The sequence below is a fragment of the Dipodomys ordii genome, unplaced genomic scaffold (assembly GCF_000151885.1).
Source record: "Dipodomys ordii isolate 6190 unplaced genomic scaffold, Dord_2.0 Scaffold117, whole genome shotgun sequence".
Taxonomy (NCBI): Eukaryota; Metazoa; Chordata; class Mammalia; order Rodentia; family Heteromyidae; genus Dipodomys; species Dipodomys ordii.
Window position 1 is genome coordinate 1765328 of NW_012267333.1, and position 27183 is coordinate 1792510.

Consider the following 27183-nt stretch of genomic DNA (forward strand, 5'->3'; position numbering starts at 1 on the left):
AACCTGCTGTGCTGAGACAGGCTGGAAGGAGAGAGTGGGCAGAAACCCACCCCCAGCCAGCCAGCCTCATGTGGAGGACCAGCCCTTTCAGCAAGGGGCTAGGCAGGGATAAAGATTCTGAAGGTTCAGACACAAAGGCAAGGAAAGGGCATGGGGGGGGCTGCAAGGAGGGCCATTCAGCCCGGAAGCAGCTCAGCTCTTTGGTATGGTGAAGGTGGCATCTGGGGACATCCTTGTCACTCTTCTTCCACATTCCGGGAGGCCTTGGCCACTCGCCTCTGCCGCCAGCGCAGCTCTTCCACCTGGCGCTCCAGCCCTCGTATTTTGGCCTCCAGTTGGGCCCCTGAGGCCCGGGAGCCAGTGAGCCGGCTCAGCAAGGCGTAGAGAGTTAGCAGGGCCAGGAGTAGCAAGGCCCGGGTGGAAGGGTCAGGCACTGACCTCACCAGGGCCACAAAACCCGCCAGGAAGATGACAAGCTTCAGACCTCCCAGGATCCGCCCCAACACGGCCAAGACCAAGCCAAGGAGCAGGGACAACAGCCAGTAGGTGACCAGGGCCCCTGCTCCCCACAGCAGGAAGGTCTGGACTTGGCTAGGACTGAGCTTCAAGAATTGGGTGAGGTGGTCACCTAGAAGAGAGAATGACAAAGTCAGCAACTTGGGGAAGTGATGAAGGCTGAGGAGCAAGAACCAGAGAAGTGGGAGAAGCTAGCCCCTCTCCACTCCCCACAGCCTCAAGAGCCATGGCTTTGAGCCAGGCTCAAGTGGCTCACACCTGTAATCCTAACTACTTAGGAGCCGAAAACTGAAGATCATAGCTTGAAGACAGCCCGGGGAAGATAAATCCATGAGACTCTTATCTCCAATTGAACTGTAAAAATCCAGAAGTGGCTCAAGAGGTACAATGCCAGCCTTGAGCAAAAAGGCCAGGCAAGAGTGTAAGGCCCTGAGTTCAAACTCCAGTACTGGTGTGAGTGCATGTGCACATGTACATATGCATGCACACGCACACACAAAAACATGGATTTGAATCTCAGCTCGCTCCCTGGGGCCCTAGGCAGATGACTTCCCTACTTGGCATCTAGGGATAAATAAATGGAACTGAATTCCTTTTACTAACAGTAATTCTTCCTGCCTTGCTATTAAAGAACTAGGACTCAGTTCCATTTATTAACAGACTAACTCGTCCTGTCTCACTGAGCTCCGGAGATGCTCAGTCTCACCCAATGCCTTACACAAATAAGACACCTGGAGGTGCGGGGAGGGGAAGACAAACTGTTCACACTTCCAGGGACTCTTGGGGAGTGTCCTCTAGCCCCTGACAAAGATAGATTCCCACCCACAGGAGGGTAGAGACGAAACTCCAGCCGGCTAGCCAGTTCTCTGCCACTCACCATCCAGGCCCAAGGCATTCAACAGCTGTGTGGAGATCCCAGACAGGGCAAAGCAGGCCACAGAGATGGCAGAGGAGACGGCCCACATCACCTGTGACAGGCTCTATGGAGAGAGAATTGGGAAGGATTAAATGAGGCTCTCCTCCTCCATGTTTGGTCACCAGAGCCTAGAGGAGGCCTGCAGGGAAGGTCTGATCTATTTCCCAGCCAGCAGTGATAGGCCTGGGTTAAAGTCAGGGGACTTACTTCCCCATCTACTTCCCCAAGTGACAGGCCACTTCCTCCTAACCTAGAAATCAGGGTGTCTGGGACCCTAGTTCAGCTGGGATGGGGTGCACTTCTGTGTGAAGGGAGAGGGGTCATCCATCCATTCAGGAGTCACCCTGTACACCTGGAGTCCTCAAGCTGCCAGCAAATCCTGGACAGGGTGTGTGTGTGTGCGTGTGTGTGTGCGTGCGTGTGTGTGTGTGTGTGTGTGTGTGATCCTGGAGAGGGGTGTGTGTGTGTGTGTGTGTGTGTGCCTCTGTAAGGGACTTGGAGGCTCCAATGATAAAGGAGTTTACTGTGGTACTGTGGCGGGATGTTGTAAATAACTAAATCTGCCTTTCAGTATGACCAATTGATAACTGATGCATTGACAGGACAGGACACATCCTCGGAACATCACTGGTTAGAAGAGATGACCCAGCCATAAGTCTCCATCAATCCTATACTCACTGCTATGAGTGAAGACCCTGACTTGGGGCTCCGTGTTGCTTGTTTAAGGCGCTCTGTCAGGTTTCAATCAAAGTCAGCCTCTAGTTCCCCCAAGGATGGCTCATTTCCCAGCCTTTGGCCATAGCCAGGGAAAGACAGAGGTGGGGGATAAACGGCCCTCGGCATGGGAATCAAACACAGAAAACAAGCTGTAGAGCCGGGCGCCAGTGGATCACACCTGTAATCCTAGCTACTCAGAAGGCTGAGATCTGAGGATCTCGGTTCAAAGCCAGCCCGGGCAGGAATGTCCATGAAACTCTTATCTCCAATAAACCACCAGAAAACCGCAAGTGGCGCTGTAGCTCAAGTGGTAGAGCGCTAGCCTTGAGCTGAAGAGCAGAGGAACAGCGCTCAGGCCCAGAGTTCAAGCCCCACGACCGACAAAAAAAAAGAAAGAAAAGAAAAAGAAAACAAGCTGTAGGTGTCAGCTGCTTTTAGTGGAATTGGGGGTTCTCTGCACCAGGATTATGACACAGAGAAGATGTGGTGGCCTTAGTAATGTCTTTGCTTTTCTGTCCTGTGTGCATGGCGAGCCATAGCAGAAGAACCATTCTTACCTCTGAAACCAAGTGCATGGTCTCAGGCCCCAGCCAGGTATCCAGTATCTCCCACAGAGACCGGCCAATCTGGGTCAGCAGGTCAGCTGAGGCCTCTCTTCTCTGCTGGCCAGGTGGGGCAAAGTCTCGATGGGACTGGGATGATGCTGAATGGAGAAGAGTTAGGCCCACGAGGACCATTGGGATGGCTCTGAGCAGATGCTTGCCCCATGGTGAACAGGTGCCTGAGCCTGCCATGACTGGACCTGCCAGGAAAGAAGCACAGGGGAAACTGAGGGTAGGACCTGGTAGACACACCCATTCCTGGCTGATTTGCCGACATCTTCCTTCAGCCCTGTGCCCAGGAAACCCCCTAGCTAAACGCAGCAAACGCCCTAGATAGACCAAGAAAGAGCTGCTTGCTGAGGAAGAACTGGAACTTACAATTGAAGCTAGGCTCTACTATCTGATTCTCAAGTTTCTCTTCTGCTTCCCTCCCCACTTCATGTTAGTAAGCCAGAAAGTGCTTCATTATTCAATGACTTGGGGTAAACCAAGAAAATTTCTTTCCCATGCTGGGTGCTGGGCTCACGCCTACAATCCCAGTTACTCAACAGGCTGAGATCTGAGGATCACAGTTCAAAGCTAACCTGGGCAGAAATGTCTGTGAGACTCTTATCTCCAAGTTAAGCCCCAAAAGCCAGAAGTGGAGCTGTGGCTCAAGTGGTAGAGCATCAGCCTCCAGCAAAAAATCCAGGGCTGAGAAGGTAGCTCAGTGGTAGAGCACTTGCCTTGCATGCTCAAGGCCCTGGGTTCGATTCCTCAGCACCACATAAGCAAAAAGAAAAAAGCCGGAAGTGGCGCTGTGGCTCAAGTGGTAGAGCGCTAGCCTTGAGCTGAAGAACTGAGGGACAGCGCCCAGGCCCAGAGTTCAGGCCCCATGACTGGACCCCAAAAAAAAAAATCCAAGCAAGAGTGCAAGGCCCTGAGTTCAAGCCCCCATACTGGCAAAAAAAAAATTATTCTTGTATAAACCTGAAGGCTTATTTCTATATCTTAGGTGCCATGGGCATAAAAGAATGGTAAGATTCCAAGGCTTCATCCCCCCAAAGTTTCTAATCTACTTAAGACAAAGCTGATATAAAAGGCACCTTTAAAATAGCACACTAAGAAGATTAGCACTGTGCAATGAAGTAAAGCCAAGGGCTTGGTTGGGTGCTCAAACAAGAATGACTGCATTTGTGTCACTGGCTCTGCAGGGCCATTATACAAGGCGCCTGCTCTCCTCCTGGCCCCTCTTGGTACAGAAGAGACTTCTAAGAAGCGAAAGGCCAGGATATGAACTCCAGATTCTACACTTGTTGGGAGGCAGGGTGTATAGGGGTTCTCAACCAAAGCTGCTCAGTGGAACCACCTGGAGCATCATGTCTGTGCCCCAAGCAGAGCTTCTCCTGGAATTGTCTAGTATTGTCTGGATGAGACTTAGGTTTAAGATAAAAGATCCCCACATGACTCCTTTCCCTTTTCCTAGCATTAGAAATTCTAAGGAGAAGTTACATCTGAATGATTAAGATGCTAATACTCTAATGTTTGGGCAGGGAGGGGGGGAGTGGAGGAAGGCATGAAGTTGGGCTTTGACACCTTGTCTCAACTGTGTTGCTCAAAGCTGGGGCTCAACGACTTGTGCCACAGCTCTACTTCCAGTTTTTTTGCTGGTTAATTAGAGATAAAGAGTCTCACGAATTTTCCTGTCCAGTCTGGCTTCCAACTGTGGTCCTCAGATCTCAGCCTCCTGAGTAGCTAGGACTACAGGCCTGAGCCACTGGCATCCAGTTCACACTGGACTGTATAATAGTCCAACTAACGGGCAAGGAATGTGGCTTAGTGGTATAGTGCTTATCTGGCATGCATGAGGCTTTGGGTTCGATTCCTCTATACCACATAAATACAAAAATAAATAAAAAATTTAAAAAATAGTCCAACTAACAGAATGTACATATGCTGCTATGGTATCAAACTTTCAGAAAAGTAGTATGTCTTCCTCAACAACTACAGGCAGTAACACCCAGGGAATCAAGGTTCATTGTATGTTCCGGGTAAAGAAAAGTTGCATACACTGAATGAGAAGACCCCATTGAACACACTGCCCATTGCACCCCACACCTCTCCCTTCCTATAAAGTCCCTTTTCCATATCTGAGTTCCTTCCCTAAAGCTGGACCTGGAAGGACAATCATCGCTCCATCTTCTCAGGGTCAGCCTTTGGCTGAACCTGATTTCCTCACCACCACCTCGATCTAGTCGTGTCCTTCTGGCAGATTTGGGCCCAGTAACAACTTCAGATGCAATCACAAATCCCTGGTCGTTTTATCTGTGCTTCCAACCCACTGGGCATAAGAGTCCCTATCCCTAACTCCCTTCTCAGGTTTGGTTACAATGCAAAGCTAGATAGGACAAGGTGGAAGGAGCGGCAAGGCCTGATTCATGTCCACCACCCTCCAGGAGCCTCCACGTGTTCCAGGGTCATGAAGCTCTCCAAACCCTGTTCTTCCTCACGTTTCATTCTATAGGCTCGATCCTCCAAACAGCTGTTGATGATCCATTCAATCCTTTGCCCCGCTTCCCCAGAGGATTGGCACCTGGCTGCCTCTCTGGGGAATAGGCCTTTATCCTGTGGTTATGTAAGGAATCTTCCTTCAATGGCCGTATTAACTTAAACTCGGGTGCATTTGAGAGGACTTATTATAAATAACAACAAAGTAAACAGCCCAAAAGCCAACTCTGTCTTTTACCTTCAGCTTCTGAAGATGTTTCAGGAAGCTATGCCACTCCCCCCCCCAAAAAAAAAACATTTTAGCAAAAGGTATTCTTGTTGTTTTAGTCACTTGGGAAATGACAAGGGCTATAGGAGCTCTCAGCCTGGAAATGTGGATGGAATCAAAATGCTGTATCTATAACATACAACTGCTGGTGTCACAGCCTGGCTTCCAATAGGCAAAGGCTTGAAGAACAACCTTAAAGGAAAAAAACATGATGAATTAAGAAGCTAACGTGGGGGGCTGGGAAGGTGGCTCAGTGGTAGAGCGCTTGCTTTGCATGCATGAGGCCCTGGGTTGGATTCCCCAGCACCACATAAGCAAAAAGAAAAAAAGCCAGAAGTGGCACTGTGGCTCAAGTGGTAGAGCGCTGAAGACCTGAAGAGAGACAGCACCCAGGCCCAGAGTTCAGGCCCCACAACCGTACCTCCCCCCAAAAAGAAGCTAACGTGGCTGGTGCCGGTGGCTCATAGATGTAATCTTAGCTGCTCTGGAGGCTGAGATCTAGAGGTTCAAGGTTCAAAGCTGACCCAAGAAGGAACATTATCTCCAACAAAAAGCTAGTAGACCTGTGGTAGCACTGGCCTTGAGCAAAAAAAGTTCAGGGATAATGCCCAGGCCTTGAGTTCAAACTGCAATACTGGTATGTGAGTGTGCATATACATGTACACACATGCATGCACACACACAGAGCTAACATGTTCCTTATGAACTGTTTATCTCAATTGCACAATTACCTGTCAGATAGGGCTGGCTATTGTTTCCCAAAGGGGAAAAATGGAGGAAGGATCCATCATTGGACTCCTTACATACAGCCACTCTACTATGCCATCTCTTATTTCGGTCTCAAGAGCTGCTTAGAAAGTCACACTGGGCACTGGTGGCTCACACCTGTAACCCTAGCTACTCAGGAGACTGAGAGTGAGGATCATGGTTCAAAGCCAGCCTGGGCAGGAAAGTCCACGAGACTCTTATTTCTAATCAACCACTAGAAAACCAGAAGTGGCGCTATGGCTCAAAGTGGTGGAGTGCTAGTCTTGAGCAAAAGAGCTCAGGGACAGCGCCTAGGCCTGGGGTTGAAGCCCCATGACCATCAAAAAAAAAAAAAAAAGTCACATAAAAGATTATTCAGGGCTGGGAAGGTGGCTCAGTGGTAGGGCGCTTGCCTTGCATGCCTGAGGCCCTGGGTTCGATTCCTCAGCACCACATAAGCAGAAAAAAAAGGCGGAAGTGGTGCTGTGGCTCAAGTGGTAGAGCGCTAGCCTTGAGCTGAAGAGTTGAGGGACAGCGTCCAGGCCCAGAATTCAGGCCCCACGACCGGACCCCAAAAAAAAAAAAAGAGTATTCATGAACTAAAATAAACTTGGCATGTACCAGCCTTCTTGGTGAATTGCTGGCAAAAATTCACCTAAGTGTTTTGCGTTTGGGGCTCTGAGCTCCATGGACAAGCTAAGACCTGACAAGTTAGTGCAGCAGGAGAGGATCAGCCAAGAAAAACTTCGGCAGGTCCACCTGCTACTTTTCACCATGCTTGTGAATTGTCCAGACAGCACCCACAAATCCCCCGTTCTGCAGGTCTGCAAGGCACCTGCAGCTCCAGGGAATTTCAGTGATTCAGACCTGGTGATCTGAAGCTAAGTAACTTGACTAAGAAAGCCACTTAGCTCCAAGGTAGAAGGAGCCAGATGTTCGAACTTGGCCTTTTAGCCTGGCTTTCTGCAACCCTTTCAAACACACCTGAGTTTATGTTGCAGTTACCAAGGCACCCCTGGGAGTTGGCCAAAACTCAGCAGCCACCTTTTAAAGGAGAAAAGGATGGAAGAGAAGAGAAAAACAATAAAAAACAAAACAAAAGGGGCTGGGGGTTTAGCACAGCGAAAGGGTGCCCGCCCGGCACGCGCAAGGCCCTGTGTTCTGTCCTCAGCCCTGGAAAAAAAGGAAGAAAAAAAAAAAACCTTCTGGCCTAGAAATGGCTACCCAAAGCCCCTGCCTAGGCCTGTACAGTCAGGCAGGGTTGTCTAACACAATTCATAAGCCATGGGTTGGGGCTGGGAAAGCCTTCTATTCTTCCTGGCACAAACCAAGAACCAGGTGGCTCCTGCCTGCCAGCAGTAGAGAGGAAGCAAACCCAGGTCAGACCCTGAGCTTTCTGGGACATAAACACATTGGGGACTTCAGGAGTGGGGTGGCTATCTTTGGTTGGATCCTATACCCAAGGACCTCCAGCAGCAGGTATCAGATGTTGTCCCTCCCCCAGGAAAAAAAAGGTCAGGGTGATCAGTGCCAGCCTCCCTCAAGTGGCCATCTGTCCCAGACTGAGGACCTGGAAATAAACTCTCCATAGTGAGGCCAGCCTACCCTCTGAAGAATGCCAGAAACCAAGTCTAGCAGGAGTCTGGGGTAGACCATTCCGCAAACCAGTGTAGTGACTCTGGTTCCTTTCTCGCGCGTCTTTTCCTGACCAGGGCTCCTCCTCTCTTCTTCCCAGTTAAAGTCAGGCACTAGGATTCTGACCCACCATTACCATCCTGTCTCCCACTTTGGCCCAATCAAGTGTAGGTGTGTGTGTATGTGTGTTTATAGTGCTGGGGATAGTATCCAGGGCCTTGGGTATGCTAGACAGCCACTCTATCATTGAGCTACATCTACAATCCTTTCAAATACTCTGTGTGCGTGTGTGTGTGTGCACTCACGCATGTGTGCATCTATGTGTGTGTGTGCACTCACGCACGTGTGCATGCACTCGCACAAGCCCACACACATGCCAGTACTGGGACTTAAACTCAGGGCTTAAAGGAGTTGTCCCTGAGCTTTTTCAGTCAAGGCTATCACTCTACTACTTGAGCCACAGCTCCACTTCCAGCTTTTTGGTGGTTAACTTACCTTCGTGGACTTTCCAGCCAGGGTTGGTTTTGTACTTCAAACCCTCAGATCTCAACCTCCAGAGTAGCTATTACAGGTGAGAGGCACTGGTGCTTGTTTCAAATACTTCTGGTAAGAAAGATGCCATGCTTTTTCTGTTCAAGGCTTAGCACTCTACCACTTGAGCCACAGCTCCACTTCCAACTTTTTTTGGTGGTTAGTTGGAATTTCCTGCCTAGACTGGCTTTGAATTACCATCCTCAGATCTCAGTCTCCTGAGTAGCTAGAATTATAGGTGTGAGCCACTGGCACCTAGCTGTAGAACAACCTTTTTCAGTTCATACTATTCCCTCATTTTACTCAGACAAGTATGACTTAGAGAGGCCAAGTTCATCCAGTATCACACAGTAGAACTGGAACTCGATTCCAGAACCCAGGAACTCAGGTCTGCCCTTTTGCCTACACCCTCACACTGCCTTAGGTAAGACATGCTCCTCATCCTCAGGAACTTAAGTCCTGCCAAATACTAACAAGCTCTAGAATCCCCTGAGGAGACCACACATCAGATGATGATTCTTTACCATCAGCCAAAGTTGGGCAAGACCTGCCACTCCTGCTCAGACAGCTGTAACACGGCTTCGGCTGGCGCAGGAGAAGCCAGCTCCGCTGAAGAAACTGTTTTACTTATTACAGTACTAAGAAGGGGTTATATGTTCAATTGTGGTTTGCTCTGTGAGGAAAAGGAGGAGCTAGCCACATAAACCTCTGTCGATGCTCCTTCCTCTTTTCTCTCCTTTCATGCTATAAATCACTACGGGGCAGAAGGGGCAGCTGACCTGGTACCCTCTGTTGGCCCTGACGGTCCCATCACTATTCTTGGCGATTCCTATTCCAATCTGCTCAACTCTGTCCACCAGAATTGCCTGCACAACCTGTTAAACAAGAGATGTCTACCCCACCCAGAGTCTCTCGCAGGCTTTTGTTTATAACACTTCTCCAGAGATTTCCAATGCATAACCATGCAGCTGCTGCAAAGGACCTAGAACCCAGGGCCAAGTGGGCAAAGCAGACAAAGTCAGATTAGATCTGTGTAACGGTGTCCAAATGACCTTAAGACTTCCAACCCAGGCTCAATTCTGCCACCAACAAGAAGCTATCACCTTGATACCTGTTACTTAATCTGTTTCAGCCTCCTCAAATGTAATTCCAGTTGGCATGGGTTCAAAGCTGTTACAAAGAGTTAAGATGTTTCTGCTAACGCTTTGTAGCTCTCCACGGTTTAGTAGCACCTAACTTTGCAAACACACTACTCTATTACATTGTAACGTAGCGGTTTATCTGTCAGCCTCCCAGCTAAACTGGGCTGTCCCTTTCCGTCTTGACAACTAACTTCTTGGAATGCCCAGCACCTAGCACAGAAGGATGACTAACCAACACTTGTTACATGAATATCCGAGGGCTGCCAAGAAGCCACCAGGGTAGGGCCCTGATAGTCATGAGGAGGAACGCTATTTTCATATACAATGGCCACCAGGAAAACAACTGCTGGGTGCAAGAAAGATCCTAAATAGCACAGAGAAGGCACCACGGGGGAGAACGAAGTCCCCGTCCCGGCGGGTGGGAGGCGGTCCCCGCTAAACCCGACAGCAGCTGCCCAGCAACTGTTTGGGGGCAGGGCGGGTGCGCAGGGGCGGCTCTGCGGCCCGGGACGCCGGGACACGGGGTGTCGGTGGCAAGTGCTATTTCGAACGCGGCGTCCCCTGCCAAGGGCTGCACGGTGGCGTCGCCGGCGTGGGATGTGGCCTCGGCCCATGAGCTCAGGGAACCTGGGAGGGCTCGAACCAAGACCTAGGAGAAGGCTGGGCCCTGGGCTGGGGGTCGCACAACAATGCCCAGCACCGACGCCCCTCCCTCTCCCACCTGGCGGCCGCCCCGCTTCCACCCCATCACCGAGCAGCGCAGCATTCGAACCCAGGCCACCCAGGAAATCGGCGCCTCCCGGGTCACCTAGCAACAATGCCCCCCCCCAGGCTGCACGGCCACGGGGATCCCCAGTCCCCGGATCGCTTCCACTGCTGCTCGACGTCCGGAACCCCCCCCCCCGGCCTTTCCTCCCTCCCCAGTCGGACTTGCAAGCCGACTTGCGGCTCCACCCCGGTGCTGCCTGCAGCGCGGCCGCCTCCCCATCCCGCGTGTGGCCTCCCCGCCCGGATCCCCGCGCACACTCACCGATCTCCGGCCACCGCTATCTTTCACGTGCGACTTCGCTAAAACGCGCCACCAAAGCCGCGCCTGAACTCCCGGGCGTTGGTTGACGCTCTGCGCGTGCGCAGGTTTTGGCTGAGCAGCGACGGCCTCCCCGGGTGGATCTGGAGCGGGCGGGTGCCGTGGGCGCATGCGCACATGCAGGTTTTTTTTTTTTCCGTGGAGTCCTGACGGCCTCCCAGGCGGGTCCGGGGCGGGCGGGCGGGCGCATGCGCCCTGCGTACCCCTGCCGTTTGACAATACTTGCTCCGAGCTTTCCCACCAGAAGAATGGCATCCGGTGTTCCCGCTGGGAACGGAAGTCTCGGGCCGGAAAAGGGGGAAAAAAGTGATTCCACCTAGGCTATAGAGTGCGGAGACTAGGTCTTCGATGTGGGTGTCGTCGCGGATCCGGGTCTGCACACGCTGGGCTATTTTGGGGCAAATTCTCCAGCAAGGAAATGCTGCCTTCTGGGGCATCGTGGGAAATGTAGTTCCAACGCCTGGGGTTTGAAATCGTTTTCGCGCTAAAAAGCACAAAAGGTGTTGGCAGGGAGGCACGTCCGCCGGCGCCTGTGGGTTCTGCAGGTTTGCTTCCTTCCGCTCAGAACTGGAGACAAGGGATCAGCCCGCACCCCGCACCCCGCTTCGACCCCAGCGCCAGCCCCTGCAGGGGGCTGATCGGGCTCTTTAATGAGATGATCCCTACACCACTTGGTCAGCCCGGGCACTTGGCTTCCTTTCTTTCTGGGCCTCAGTGTCTTAACTTTGGAGAACTGTAAGATACTGCAAGTATCATCTCAGCCCGGGGCGAGAGCCTCACGCCTGTAATCGTAGCCATTCAGGAGGCTGAGATCTGAGAACCTCCGTTTGAAGCTGTGAGATTTATCTCCAATTAACCAGCAAAAAGGCAGATGTGGAGCCTCACGCCTGTAATCGTAGCCATTCAGGAGGCTGAGATCTGAGAACCTCCGTTTGAAGCTGTGAGATTTATGGCCAATTAACCAGCAAAAAGGCAGATGTGGAGCTATGGATCAAGTGGTGACCCTGAATTCAAGCCCAGTACACACACACACACACAGTATCATTTCAATGGATATTGGAAATTTCAATGAAGTTAATGATACCAGCATATTCCCAAGTGTCGGATTATTTTTTAATCAACATGATTGGCTGCTACAGATATCCTACCCTTGAGTATTAAAGGCAGTTCCTCCAACACCTGCCTTCTTCCCAGGCTACTCTTCCCAGTAGGGCCACCTGTCATCTTACCTCAAATGTGCCTGCTGCTCAGCAGTCTCCATCTGGACCCAAATCACTTCTTCCCTCTCAACTGACAGGCTTTCTTTAGCTTAGCATGAGGTCTGGTAGAATCCTAGACCTCCATTCCCTAGCTTTTTGACAGCCACTTTACATTTGCTGTGATATGCTTTTCAGTTTACATCTGGGCGAAAGAAACAATCTCAGACATTTCAAAGGTTCTTGATTTTTAGGAGGTACATATCTTCTAGAAGTTTTTTCTGAGTTAAAGGATAGTGACTGGTTAATCTAACTCTCAGTGTCAGTTGCTTGAGGTGGCAACTCTTTTATTTGTTTGCCTTTTGTGGGGCTTGAACTCTGGGCCTAGGTGCTGTCCCTCAGTTCTTCAGCTCAAGGCTAGTGCTCTACCACTTGAACTACAGGGCAACTTCTGGCTTTTTTCGTTTTGCTTATGTGGTGCTGAGGAATCCAACCCAGGGCCTCATGCATGCGAGGCAAGCACTCTACCACTGAGCCACCTTCCCAGCCCAAGGTGGCAACTCTTGAGACTCACTATCCTGCTCTAATCTCTGTCACACCAATGGCACAAAATGAATCTGTCTGGGAAATGAAACTGTTTCTGGGTTTGGGGCTGATGTGTGCCCTTACTGCCTGAGCAGCAGCAGTCTTGGGGAGGGATGGGAGGGACAAAGGTATGTCCATTCCTTTCTCAAGACTCCATTAACATTTATACATGTACCTTTCTGCTTAAGAATCCTTGTGTACTCCAAAAATCAGCTAGGGCTGGGAAGGTGGCTCAGTGGCTGGCTGGGGGGGGGGGGGGGGAGGGAAGGGGGAGTTGACCAATAACAACAAATTCCCCAAAATATTGTACTTTGGCATGCTAAAGTAGAGAGATACAGGAAGGCTTTAGAAGCAGGCTCAGAACCCAGGCCCTCTAATCCCTCTATCCCCCCACCTAAATGCTGTGAGATTTTCTTTGAAAGTCTCTCATCTGCCTAGAGATGGGCACACCCCTCCTCTAATGGGGAATTTCAGTGGTCATTTGTGCCCTGCCCGGGAATCTTCTACCAGAGAAGATTAACTAGTAGGTAAGGAGACAGGCTTTGTCACAGAGGGCTGCTGCTCTCTGGCAATTTTTATTACCCAAGAGAAAGAAACTTCAATCCACCATTCATTTGCTTCCCTTTTGTCACCCTCTCATCACCTTCCCTAAAAGCCAAAAGTGCTTATCTTTTAGCTCAGGATGCTAGAAAAACTTTGCTCATCTAGGTCTTCTTTGTCTCCTATTTTGTGGGAACTGAGAGTGGGCAGATGTCATTAAAAATGGGTTTTCTCCTAATTATCCATTGTCAGTGTGTGTTATTTGACCAAATTACTGAAATTTCAGAGGGTATAGATAACAATTTTTTCTCTATTCTGCATCCTAAGTCCTTTGAAACAGAAAAACCTTCAAGAGGTTCCATTTCCCCTACACCCTGGATATTCCCCGCTTTCATCAGAGCCATAAGCCCCTCTGCAACTGCTCATGTGCATTATCTGCTTGGCATACAGGGCCAATAATTACTAGGTGTCTTAGTCTGTTTTCTGTTTCTATAACTGAATACCATAACCTGGGTAATTTATTAACTAGAAGTTTACTTAATTCATGTTTCTGGGAAGTTCAAGAATATGCAACTGACATCTGGTGGGCACTACATCAACATGGCAGAAGATACACATGGCCAGACAGAGCACAAAGTTTTTAAAAATTTCCCCACTGGGGCTTGAATTCAGGACCTTGTGCTCTTGATTGGCTTTTCTGATCATGGCTGCCAGTCTACCACTGGAACCACAGCTCCACTTCTGGCTTCCTGGCGATTAGAGAAAAAATTCACATGGACTTTCCTGCCCAGGCTGACTTTGAACCAAAATCCTCAGATCTCAGCCTCCTGTGAAGCTAGGATAACAAAACTGGTAACTGCCATAAAATATAATCAAATATGATCTATTGCCAATCCAATTACGTCTATACACTTCGGATTTGCAATCCCACCTAAACAAAAGTCATTCTTTCCCCCTATCATATGTCCAAACACTTAAGCTGCCCAGCCTGTCCTGCAGCTTGTCATCCAACCAGCCTAGGTTGGACTCCAAGAGCAAGAATAAGCCAGACATAGCAGAATTTATGCATAGCAGGAAACCCAGATAGCAAATAGCTCTTTATAAATAATTGAACGACAATAGTTCTTTGAAGTGGTTTGGAGGGAAATCACAGGGAGCTACGGAGACTTATCTCTAATTATCCACCAAAAAAATCAGTCAGAGGCCACAGAGGGGCTCCTGAGAAAGCAACATTTAAAAAGACACTGAAGTTTACTTTGGAAAGCTTGGCAGAGGAGGGAAAAAGGAGAGAGAACTGATGAAAGCATTCCAGGAAAGTTTTGTTACCAGCCGAAATGGTTGTATTTGAGGCACTGAAAGACACTGAAAGGTGAAACTAGAGAAGATTGAAGAGAACCAGGAGGTACAGGACTTGGGGAGGAGATTTCCTCTGCTCCCTTTCCTCTTAGGGATGACTCTGATCCTCCTTTGGGACTCAGCAAAAAGTGTCACTTCCTTAATCTGGGTGCTGGTGGCTCATACTTGTCATCCTAGCTACTCAGGAGGCTGAGATCTGAGTATCACTATTCAAAGCCAGACTGAGTGAGACTTTTTATCTCTACTTAACCACCAAATAAACAGAAGTGGAGCTGTGACATAAAAGTTCCAGAACTGGCACAAACACACACAAAACATTCATCTCTCCTGTACCAATTAAGAAACATCCTACCTAACTAGTATCCTGATTACAGGCAGGCTGTTTCTTGTCACCCTCCCTCCCTCCTCAAACATCCAGTAACTAATTGTCATGACAAATCTATTCACACTGTTCCCCAGACTTTTCATTCCGTTTTTATCAGGTGCCTCCTCTGGGCCATGCCTTGTTCTGAAACCAGAGATATAAAGATGAACGTGATCAGGTTCCTGTTACATTGGAGCTTACATTTTGTGTTGGGGAGGGAGGTCACACAGATACAATCCATACACAAGGGGACAGACAGTTCCAGAGAGTGGTAAGTGCTATAAATAAGAGAAATCAGAGTAGGGTAGCTAGAAGGAGTACTGGGGACTGAAGGGATGCTACTTTAGGGTATTCAGAGGATATGTCTCTAAAGTGGTGACTTGGTGTGTATGTGTGTGTGTGTGTGTGTGTGTGTTTAATTGAAAATAAGGATCTCGTGGAATTTTCCTTCCAGGCTAGCTTCAAACTGCAATCCTCAGATCTCAGCCTCCTGAGTAGCTAGGACTATAGGCATGAGCCACTGCAAGGGCCATGGGCTCAATTGAGCTTTCTTTAAGGGGCTGTCTAGCTGTGTCCCTCAAAAGATGGCCCAGAAGTGCTTGCCTCAGAATCATGCCAGTATTTACACACTTTCTAAGAGATTTCCTAGAACCTTCATTTTAACAAGCTGGTATAAAGAAATTCTCTGGCACACAAAACAGTTTGAAGGACAATTGTGTTCTGACCTCCAGTAAGCAATACAGTTTCAAGAAAGGCATTGCAAGTCAGGTGCTGGTGGCTCACGCCTGTAATACTAGCTACTCAGGAGGCTGAGATCTGAGGGTTGTGGTTCAAAGCCAGCCTGGGCAGGAAAGTCCATGAGACTCTTACCTCCAATTAACCACCAAAAAGCTGGAAGTAGAGCTGTGGTTCAAGTGGTAGAGCGCTAACCATGAGCAAAAAAAAGCTCAGGAAGGAGTGATATTGTCCAAAAAGAAAGGTACTCTTTACCAGACATATAACTGTAATCCTTCTGTGCATCACTTTTACAATAGCTATTTTTAAAACTTGCCGAACTGCTATGCCTTTAAGTTCCCACTGTATCTTGGGAAATGTAGTTTCAGCCCGCCTTCCCGCCTCCTGCCTTCCGGAACCCGCTCCGGAGTAAGCCGAATCCATCCGGAAGTAGCCGAGCGTTCCGCGGAGGGCCTCTTCCTGCCGGGTTGCATTCTGGGACAGGGCAGTTTCCGTTAGGTGTTGAAGGCTGAGGCGCGCCACCGGCCCCCTTCCCACGTGAAGCGCTACGCGGGCCTCGCTGGGCCGCCTGGCTCGGTGCTCGCGCGTCCCGGAAGCCGCGGGGAACCGGAAGTGGCCCGTGGGAGCTCGGGAGCCGGTCCGGGAGCCCCGTGTGAGGCGATTCGGAGCGCTGAGGCGGCGCCATGTCGCTCATCTGCTCCAGTGAGTGTCGGCCGCGGCGGGTCGCGGGAGGCCCGAGAGCGGAGCCCGAGGGGTGTGCGGCCGTGGCGAGCCGGAGGTCGGGGCGAAGGCGGGAACGGGCCTGTCAGCCTCCCGCGCCCCGCCGCGCCCCGTGGCGGGGTGCATTTGCGCGGCGTGCACGGCCCCGGGGCAGGGTCGGGGCGCGGAGGTCATTCGAGGCCAACCCCCCTCGGCGTTCCAGAGTGGGGACCCCACGCCGGGGAAGCGGCTCCTGGTGTGGGAGACGCGGGGACCTGGTCGGGACCCGTCTCCCAACCGCGAGATTCGGTTCCAGGATCTGGGCCTCGGTTTCCCCCCTCTGAGAGTTGGAAAGTTCTTGGCCCCGGGTGCTGGTGTGAGGAGGCCTCGCTTGGGGTAATCTGAGCTTTGTGCCGTTCGTAAAGCTCATACGACGAGTTCTAAGCAGATAGCGGCTGGGGTTCGGGTGTCTGACACAAGCAACGCCCATTTATAAACCCCTTAATTCGTTTGCCACACGCTTCCAAGACTATAATCCCATTATCTTCCCAAGAATCCCCTTAACTCATGGTTTAAACCCATGGCCCTAAGACCCGGGTTTTTCACTTGCTTGTTACTTTTTGGCATACACGTCTTTTCCTTTCTTCATGTTTCACCAGGTTACTAGCTTCCCCATCCATTTCCGCCCCCCTTAATCCAAAGACGTAAAGGAAGGAAACAATCAACAGAAAAGGGGTTCTCACACTGAAAAAAAATTATAGTTTACAAACTATTTACACTTGCAGGGTTTCTTTTTTTTTTTCTCCTTCCCCCCCACCCTCCCCCCAAGTCCTGGGGCTTCAACTCAGGATCCGGGCTCTGACCCTGAGCCCCTCTGTGCTCAAAGCTTGAGCCACAGCACCACTTATGTGGCACTAAGGAATCGAACCCAGGGCTTCATGCATGCTAGGGTAGCACTCTACCACTAAGCCACATTCCCAGCCTGCATGGCTTCTTTCTAAAAGCTCGTTAGCTTAGTTTTATTTGCCCAGCACTAACTTTTCTCTTGTAGGGGAGGGAAAACAGTATCTTGATTCCTTGATTGAGCCTGTAAGGTGAACTGATAGCGGGCAGATAAACAGGAGAAAGACTATATTTCATTACATGGGTCGGCACAGCAGTCCTCTGAAATACGAGGCTTCAGTTTAAGAAGTGGAGTTTATAGAGCACCATGAACTACAAAAAGAATGGAAGCTTGGGGCTATGGAAGGGTGACATAGTAGTGACAAGTAATGACAGGGTGAAGAGAATTAGATGGAAATAAAAACTGTCTTGTGCAGATAAAAAGCCTCATAAGTAGTAAAAATTTTTCAAGCCGCCTTCAAAACACTAGGTACACCTTGGAGTATGAAGGCCTTCACTCTCCTGCGGAGGTTAGCCTACCTTTTCTGGTTATGGGAAGTTTCAAGAAAACCCCAAGGACAGGAGGGCCAAAAGTTCTGATCCTCCCTATGAGGCCTTCTAATCTCTTACTAGTTCAGTGTACACAGCATGCAAAAGCTGCACACTTTGAGGTATCATCTTTTGAGCCCCAGTATTCAAGCACTCATTCCTTTACCATCTAGCTGTTTACTGAGTGCCTTCTGGGCATCTGCATTGTACCAGAGGTCAGAGACCAGCTGAAATCCCTGTCCTCAAGGGCTCATGATCTTGTCTGAAGAGCTTAAAGCCATGATCTGCACCTAGTAAACACTGAACATGCTTAATATAGTGCCTGTCACATTGCTTTGACATTTCTCTGATGATTCATCCAGAGCTTTAGACTGAGATGGATGGCTGCGGTTTGAGTGACATCTCTATCTCCATCTCTGCTCAGAAATGAGATGGGCAGGGCTTATTGACTGCCATCAATATACCTGGCACATAGTCGTATTAGTAATCATTTATTGACTCTCTTGCTGTCAGGAGGTTAATGGAGAAAACAGTTAAGTAGGTGGAAAGCATTCTAGGGCCAGATGAAGAATCCCCTAGGACCAAGTTTCCTTTTCCCCGTAAGCTCACTACCTGCTTTCCTCTGCAGTTTCCAATGAAGTGCCAGAGCATCCATGTGTGTCCCCTGTCTCTAATCATGTGTATGAGCGGCGGCTCATTGAGAAGTACATTGCAGAGAATGGTACAGACCCTATCAACAACCAGCCTCTCTCGGAGGAGCAGCTCATTGACATCAAAGGTGCCTACTGAGGGCCATCATTGCTCAGCTTGGGAGGGTGGCAGGTGGAGCTGGTCTCATGCAGGAGCTGATAATGGCTCTCAGTGGCTAAAGTGAAAGGCAGTAGGGGATGGGATGAATCTGGGTCATGTGGTTCTTCATACTTTTTTTCCCTCTCTTGGCAGTTGCTCACCCAATCCGGCCCAAACCTCCCTCTGCTACCAGCATCCCAGCCATTCTGAAAGCCTTGCAGGATGAGTGGGTGAGTTCCTGGAAGAGACTCTGTCTCCCTCACTCTAGTAGAGTGCATCACTGGACTGCCACCTGTGGGCTAGAAGAATGGAGCATTGTTTCCTTCTGTCCCTCACTCTCCTTCCTTCTTCCATTTCTTCTACTGGGGACCAAACCGAGGGCCTCGCTTATGCTAGGCAAGTGCTCTACCATTTAATTGCACCCTTATTTATTTTTTATTTTTGTTTGTGTTGGTCCCAGGGCTTGAACTCAGGGCCTGGACACTGTCCCTGAGCTTTTTTACTCAAGGCTAGCATTCTACCACTTTGAGCCATAGCTGTACTTCTGGCCTTTTGTTGGTTAATTAGAGATAAGAGACTCACAGACTTCCCTGCCCAGGCTGGCTTGGAACCACAATCTTCAGATCTTACCCTCCTGAGTTGCTAGGATTACGGGCCTGAGCCACCAGCATCTGGTTGCACCCTTGTTTTCTTTTTTCTTTCTTTTTTTTTTTTTTGGTCATGGGGCTTGAACTCTGGGTCTGGGCGCTGTCCTTGTGCTCTTCAGCTCAAGGCGAGCGCTCTACCGCTTGAGCCACAGCACCACTTCCGGTTTTCTAGCGGTTTATTGGAGATAACTGAGTAGCTAGGATTATAGGCGTGAGCCACCGGCGCCCGGCTTGCACCCTTGTTTTCTTAGCAGCTTTGTTTTCTTGTTTGAGGAGCAGGATGGTAGCACAGGAGGGGCCTGGTTGTTGAAATCATGCAGGTCTGGGCTCCAAGCTTTGCTCTGTTGCTTACTAACTATGTGACTAGACATGCTGCTCAGTCTCTTAGTCCTGATTTTCCTGACCACAGAAAATAGATTATGCATGTCTCTCGGTTTTATGAGGGAAAAAGAAAATAGGAACTTTTCACTTTAGGGACTTTTTTTCATGACTAATAGGAACACCTGGCACGTGAATGGATAAAGTCAAGAAACTAGTAGCTCATATTTGTAATCTTAGCTTCTCAGGAGGCTGAGACCTGAGGATTAGGTTTGAAGTCAGCTTGGGCAGGAAAGTCTGTGAGACTCTTCCCTCCAATTAACCACCAAAAAGCCAGAAATGGAGCTGTGAGTCAAGTGGTAGAATGCCAGAACTAAAAAGTAACTGTGCTCAGGCCCAGAGTTTAAGCCCCAGTACCAGAACTAAATAAGTGAATGAATGAATGAATCTGGTTTAGTCCCTCGCATAGTGAAAATGGCAGCAGTGTTACTCTTATAGAGGTGACACATAACAATTTGCTGGGAAATCAGAGAAAGTGGGAGGTGGCTCCCACTTGTGTCTGTGTGCTCACTTGTATGGGGGCAGAAATTCGGGGTGTTTGTCTGCCATTGCATACAGGGTCCCTGGATGTTGCTTGGTTCTCTGAACAGCTCTGGTTGGTTTCAGCATAGAAGGCAATCTCTTCTCAGGGCCTGACCCCTTCCCCCTCCCAGTGACCTTTCCCTTCCCAGGATGCTGTCATGCTGCACAGCTTTACCTTGCGCCAGCAGCTGCAGACGACCCGCCAGGAGCTGTCCCACGCTCTCTACCAGCATGATGCTGCCTGCCGTGTGATTGCCCGTCTCACCAAGGAGGTCACTGCTGCCCGAGAAGGTGCGGCTTGTCCCCAGTTGTCCCCATTCTGGATAGACCCTGCTGTGTAATGGCTTCTTTCTAACATTGTCTTTTCTCGCAGCTCTGGCTACTCTGAAACCACAAGCTGGTCTCATCGTGCCGCAAGCTGTGCCAAGCTCACAGCCCAGTGTTGTGGTGAGTGTTCCCCCGCCTGCCAGCAGCCATTTGTGTGCACTATTCCACATAGCTCTTCTTGTGCAGAGCAGGAGAACACCTTGTCTCCAGTGTTCTTGCATTTCTCACCCTTGCCTCTTTTCTCTGCAGGGCGCAGGTGAGCCCATGGACTTGGGCGAGCTGGTGGGAATGACTCCCGAGATTATCCAGAAGGTAAGTCATGCTTTCCCATGGTGGGAGTGTCGTGTACCCCCCCCTTTATTTTTTCTTTTGGGTCAGTCGGGGGCTTGAACTGTAGGCCTGGGTGCTGTCCCTTAGCTCTTCAGCTCAAGGCGAGCACTCTACCATTTGAGCCACTTCTGGTTTTCTGGTGGTTTATTGGAGTTTCATGGACTTTCCTACCTGGGCTGGCTTTGAACTGCGATCCTCAGATTTCAGCCTTCCAAGTAGCTAGGATTACAAGTGTGAGCCACCAGCGCCTGGCGTGAACCCCACTTTTTATCACCTGGCTTGGGTCCATTGCCAATAATAAATCTGTGCGTGGGGAAGAGCATGGAGTACAGCAGAGCATGGATTCTGGGACCAGGTTGCCCAGACTTGTATTTTGGTGCTGTTGCTTATAAGCTTTATGCCGTTTGTTCATGTAGCCAACCTTGCTGTGTCTCATTCCTCTTGCTTCTAACATGGGAACAACAGTACCTCCTTTGTAGGCCTGGAGGAGAAATTTAATAACTGACAATCAATACATTTTGCTCAGATGAGAGTTCTTTGCAGATACTAGACTGCATTATGTTTCATGTTTTTTTCCTGTTAGGATAGAATTTTTTTTTTTTTTTGTCGGTCATGGGTCTTGAACCCTGGACCTGAGCCTGAGCCTGAGCACTGACCCTCAGCTCTTCAGCTCTACCACTTCAGCTACAGTGCCACTTCCAGTTTTCTGGCAGTTTACTGGAGATAAGAGTTTCATGGACTTTGCTGCCTGGGTGGGCTTTGAACCGAGATCCTCAGATCTCAGTCTCCTGAGTAGCTAGGATTACAGGGGTGGGCAACCGGCTTGGAATTTTTATCTTTATGGATGAGGAATTGAGACAGATTCAAAGACATAGCGTAGAAGAGACAGTGCTGGGCTTCTGATTCCAACCCAGGGCCCTTCCTCCCTCATGGGGCTTGATAGTGTATTTCTGAGCTGCTCAGGTGTGCCCATGAATCCAAGTTCTCACCTATGGGGCATAAATCTGAGAGTTTCACCGAGCTGGAGGGTCTCTTCCCTGTGCCATTTATTACCTCTTCTCTTCTTTGCGGTTCCAGCTACTCTTATGTGAAATAAGTCCTGAACACTCGCCTCATATAAGGCCAGGGTAAAGAAGAGTGTTTACCTTCAACATAGAACTCAGTGATGTGTGAGAAAATCCTGATGTGGCTTGCATCTGGTGTGCTGGCACGATTGTGTGTCTCACATTGAGCCTTCCCACTTTTCTCCCACAGCTACAAGACAAGGCCACTGTGCTGACCACGGAGCGTAAGAAGGTAAGTCCTTTCAGAGCTGGAGGAGACTTGGCTTCTTGGGGAAGAGAGAGTCATTGAGTTTGGCACTCATTGCTGCTTTTCTTTGGGGGGAATTGCATTTTGTTAGAGAGGGAAGACTGTGCCTGAGGAGCTGGTGAAGCCAGAAGAGCTCAGCAAATACCGGCAGGTGGCATCCCACGTGGTAAGTGGCTGGGGCCCCCCTTAACTTGGAGACAAGCTCCCAGCAGTCTGGTGAGACAGAGGTAGCATGGGGAGTTGTGAATGAAAAGCTGTCGAGGGCTGTGGACTTGTACCTCATCTTGGATACTGAATTGCCAGTCTGCCTGCTTAGCTCTGCATTTCCCAGTAATACATTGAGCAAGTTGCTGGCTCCAGGCAGAATGCCAAACTAAATAGATAAGGAATAAAAGTCACTCCTGTTTGCCTGGCTGGGGAGATGATTGGAAGTGGGGGAGTTGTATAGCTTTTTGGTCTACCTCCATTTGGCCATAACTGGATTTTTTGTGGTTCTCTCTGTAAAGGGGCTGCACAGTGCCAGCATTCCTGGGATCCTTGCCCTGGATCTCTGTCCCTCCGATACCAACAAGATCCTCACTGGTGAGTCTGTGGGCTTGGTCCTCTTTGTGGTTCTGGGGACAGAATGACCTTCTTCTGCAAAGGGATCAGTGTACTGATGATTGGTCTCTTTTGGGTCTTCTCTAGGAGGTGCAGATAAAAACGTTGTTGTCTTTGATAAGAGTTCTGAGCAAATCCTGGCCACTCTCAAAGGCCACACCAAGAAAGTCACCAGTGTGGTGTTTCACCCTTCTCAGGTGAGTTCTCCTGACCATCTGTGCTTCATCTTTCCTGAACCTTATCTCGGAGGCTTAGAGTCTCACTACAAGTGGGTATTTATGGGCCTCTTCAGTGCAGAGATTGCGCTCCATGAAGGCTGTCCTAAGACAGCAGTCTTGAAGCCAGCAGGAGAGACAAAATGCTATTTGACAAGGTGTGTTATTGAAACATTAATAAACTACAGAAGACAGCTGATAGATGTCTGAGGAAGATAGATTCATGCTTCCTTCAGGGAAAGGGGTCTAAACTAAACATTGACTGTTGACACTGAGGTGGCTTCAGAAGGATGAGAACCTCTGGATAACCTTTCAGAATAAAAAGAGCCCATTAGGCCAGATTAATCATCTCCATGGAATTTGAGTTTTAGTTATAGGGCAGTTTAGTCTGTGCATGACAGTGATGCTTTTCTCTTGACCTTGGGTAGTAGGAGATTGAAGAATAGCAAGCATATTTTTTATTAAACTGAAACTTCATTCAAAATAACTTTTTCTGTTTACTTGGTGGTAGTAGTTATGCCTTTTGTCAAATTGCTGTCAAAAGATGGCAGTTATGGGGCTGAGGAGGTGGTTCAGTGGTACAGCGCTTGCCTTGCATGCCTGAGGCCCTGGGTTCGATTCCTCAGCACCACATAAGCAAAAAGCTGGAAGTGGTGCTGTGACTCAAGTGGTAGAGTGCTAGCCTTGAGCTGAAGAGCTGAGGGACAGCGCCCAGGCCCAGAGTTCAGGCCCCACAACCAGCCCCCCCCAAAAAAAAAAAAAAAGATGGCAGTTATATCTTGTGACTTAACCTCCTAACCAAATATTTTTACCAAAACAATGGTAAGTAAACACTGGAAGTTCTCCCTCCATCCCAGGTCTTTTGGAAAATTAATTGGTCGCTGAAATACCTGCTCCACATGGCAAACTAAATAAAGAATTCCATTCCTCAATTTCACTAGCCATGGAAATCTGTTGGAAATATCTGTCCGCCGTAGTTACCTTCTTTGCCACCAGGTGGCAAGGCCACCACAAAGCTTAATGTGGCCTGACCATTTAAAGTAGCATTTCAGGTTGGCTCCCTTAGGCATTGTTTGCCTTGGTGGTTCCTGGCTGGATGGAGCTGAAGGGAGAAGCAGTTTGTGGTTGTGGCCATCCCTGTTCCCCTGTGAAAGACTATTTTGTTTTTGTTTTTAAATTAGCTTACATTTGTTGGGTTAAGTTAGCTTACATTAGTTTAGTACAAGACTGTTTAATCTATTTCTCTTCTTGGCCTCTAATGTTTTGTCTCTTGGCTTTTCTTTTAGGAACTGGTGTTTTCTGCCTCTCCAGATGCCACTATCCGGATTTGGTCAGTCCCGAACACCTCATGTGTCCAGGTTGTTCGCGCCCACGAGAGCGCTGTCACAGGCCTCAGTCTCCATGCCACTGGTGACTATCTTCTGAGCTCCTCTGACGACCAGGTGCGGTTCCAGCCAGGTCCCTGAACTGGAACTTCCTGGAGGAAGGGGCATCTTGTCGACCACAGCCAGGTTCTAGGATACAGTTTACTTTCTGCGGGAGGAACTAGCTTTGCCAGGGTTTGCTATACCATGAGCTCTCTGAAGGCCACCAAACTCTGGGGACCCATTTTCTCACTGGCTTCTTTGTCTCTCTTTCTTAGTACTGGGCCTTCTCTGACATCCAGACTGGGCGTGTGCTAACCAAGGTGACAGATGAGGCCTCTGGCTGCTGTAAGTTACCTCAGATGCTGGGTGCTTTTGTTTGCTGTCTGTCATTTATTTTAAAGAACACTTTGACCACTGTGCCTGCCTGGTGCTGCTGGGTACGGTAGGAAACGAGGGGCAGCCTTGGCTGCTGTTCGTCTCTCTCGGAGGATGCTGAGCACAGGCCATCTCCCTTCTCCACAGCTCTCACCTGTGCGCAATTCCACCCTGATGGGCTTATTTTTGGAACGGGAACCATGGACTCTCAGATCAAGATCTGGGACTTAAAGGTGAGACACAGATACACCTTAATCTGAAGCTCAGGGTTAGAGGCATTATCTAATTATTATGGCATCAGGCTCTTGGGGTGTTGCTATGGGTAGCTGTGTGTGGTATATTATGGTGTGTGCTTGTGGGCCTTGGGTTGGGCTGTCCACACCATTCCTAAATGACACAGGCTTCAGAAGTAGGAGTTTGTTTCCTTTCCTCTCCTGAGCAGTGGGTGACCTATTTATCACTCACCCCACACCTATAGGAGCGCACCAATGTGGCCAACTTCCCTGGCCACTCAGGTCCTATCACCAGCATCGCCTTCTCAGAGAACGGCTACTACCTGGCCACAGCAGCTGACGACTCTTCTGTCAAGCTTTGGGACTTGCGTAAGCTTAAGAACTTCAAGACGTTGCAGCTGGACAACAACTTTGAGGTATGCCCCTCCCCAGCATTTGTTCACTTCTGCCTGTTGATGGATGGTTTGCTGAACTAACTTAGCTCCTTCTGCGTGTTGCCCCATACCTCCTGTTCCCTGTAAGCTAATCTCTCTTTCTGGTTCTGGCAGGTGAAGTCACTGATCTTTGACCAGAGTGGCACCTACCTAGCCCTTGGGGGCACAGATGTCCAGATCTACATCTGCAAACAGTGGACAGAGATTCTTCACTTTACAGGTAGGGCTGGCCCTGAGCTTCTAAGGTTGTGGGAAGCTCTGGGCTTGGTATAGATTTGCCCAGGCTGCTGCTTTTTCTCTCTTCTTGTAGCTGGGGTGGAACTTGGGGCTTGGTGTGTGTACTAGGCAAATGTTCTGTCTCTGAGCTCAGTACAATATTTACTCAACTACAGTGCCTAAGTAGATTTCCTACTTTACAGTTCTGTGAACATGGGGTTGTGTCTTGACCTCAGAGCTTTAGCTGCTTCATCCTCAACATGGGGTTCTTGGCTCTGCAGTGTGCCAGCTAATGGTATGGAGCTTGCATGCACGGCAGCAAGCCATTTAGATGCTGAATAAAGGCTAGCTTCTTTTAGTGATAATGTATTAGCAGGTTGCAGGCAAGATTCTAGTTTGTTTGTTTTTCATTCCTCATATTTTCCTAGCCCTGCTCAGTGTGTCTGTCTTCCAAAGGAGTCACAGCCTAATTATGAAGCCCATGTCTTCAGCTCCACATTAGGTCCAGAGTTGTGCTTTGGAGCTGCATTGGGTAGAGTGGCAGCCTAGGGGGCCTGGGCAGGCTTTCAGCGGGGAGCTGGTGGGTTCCACATGTCATCCGAAATCTAGAAGGAATTTGATCCCACAGAGAGGGTTGCTTAGCCTCAGCTGCCATTGACCCAGTGTTCTCTGGGGCCCAGTTGCCCTGGGGTTGGAGCCTCTTGAGGACCAAGAAGCTCAGAGGCCTCTCCAGTTACAAGCAAGAAGTTACAGCTAAGCATAAGCCAGCAAAATGAACACCAGGGTTTTCAGCTGAAATGAGTTTGTTACCCAGAAAACGCAGGCAACAAGGGGACTGACATTCCTATACTCATTCATGCTGCCAGTGAAGAGTGGGGTGCTTGCTTTGTGCAGGTGCTGGGGCACTGGAGGGAGTGGTGAGCAGGATTCTGTCCTTTAGTTGGCCAGGGACTACATAAACTAGCAGTACTGTGCAGTGTGCTAAGTACTGGCAGGGTGACACCGAGAGCTCCGTACTGCCAGCCCTAAAGGAAGCCAGGGACGAGCCTTCTTACACCTGCCTCTTACCTCTCTCCCCAGAGCACAGCGGCCTGACTACGGGGGTAGCCTTTGGACACCACGCCAAGTTCATCGCTTCAACCGGCATGGACAGAAGCCTCAAGTTCTACAGCCTGTAGGCCCTGTGCCTTCTTACAGTAGCTGGGCCTCATCTCAGCAGTGGGTTAGAGTTAGAAGGGAAGGGAGTGGGGGGGCACCTTTTTGGGGGAGGGGGGATGTGAGGTGGGAACATTCATACCATTTCACTCTGGTCTGGTTAATGGCCTGAGAGCCATGGGGCATGGAACACCCTCATCCATGCAGCCTCCAGGCTCCACAGGCTCAGACATGACATCGGCAGAGCTGTCATCCTAGAAAGGCTCAGGATTGGAACCCAGAGCCTCCCCTGGTGGTGACAGCTATTCCGTACTCCCTTTGTTTCAGTTCCCGTGACACAGGCTGAGCCAAGGGAACTGTGAAGCGGGCGGGCAAGAGGGCTTGTTCAGGTTTTTGTAAGCAGTGATATAGTTTCATTAAAAAAAGAAAACAATAAGCCCCCTGTGTCTGTCTGTACCAGAGATCTGAGCTTGTGGGGGAGGGGGTGGGGGGAAGGGCAAGTCAAGCACTGGTTACCAGGAATCCCAGCCTGGGCCTGGGCCTGCTGCTGAGGAGCTATGAGCCCATCAGGATTCTTTTTTTTGTTGTTGTTGGTCATGGGGCTTGAACTCTGGGCCTGGGCGCTGTCCCTCAGCTCTTCAGCTCAAGGCGAGCGCTTCTGCCACTTGAGCTACAGCGCCACTTCCGGTTTTCTAGTGGTTTATTGGAGATAGGAGTCTCACGGTCTTTC

General features: G+C 49.6%; 2 protein-coding genes across 2 annotated transcripts; one reads left to right on the forward strand and one right to left on the reverse strand.

Annotated features, from left to right (window-relative positions):
* Positions 1-6: 6 nt before the first annotated feature.
* Tmem109 (transmembrane protein 109) lies at positions 7-10738 on the reverse strand. Its single transcript, XM_013029081.1, has 4 exons — positions 10592-10738; positions 2707-2951; positions 1394-1496; positions 7-628 (listed from the first exon to the last, which is right to left on the reverse strand). The coding sequence occupies exons 2-4, from the start codon at positions 2941-2943 to the stop codon at positions 237-239; spliced, it is 732 nt and encodes a 243-aa protein (XP_012884535.1). The 5' UTR covers positions 2944-2951; positions 10592-10738; the 3' UTR covers positions 7-236.
* Positions 10739-15906: 5168 nt separating this feature from the next.
* Prpf19 (pre-mRNA processing factor 19) lies at positions 15907-26889 on the forward strand. The gene is made up of 16 exons (XM_013029292.1): positions 15907-16126; positions 18183-18332; positions 18497-18573; positions 20040-20181; positions 20264-20337; positions 20467-20529; positions 21802-21843; positions 21950-22024; positions 22365-22440; positions 22546-22655; positions 23960-24115; positions 24316-24385; positions 24563-24648; positions 24894-25064; positions 25197-25302; positions 26379-26889. Exons 1-16 carry the CDS (start codon positions 16108-16110, stop codon positions 26474-26476), a joined length of 1515 nt encoding a protein of 504 aa, XP_012884746.1. The 5' UTR covers positions 15907-16107; the 3' UTR covers positions 26477-26889.
* The last annotated feature ends 294 nt before the right edge of the window (positions 26890-27183 follow it).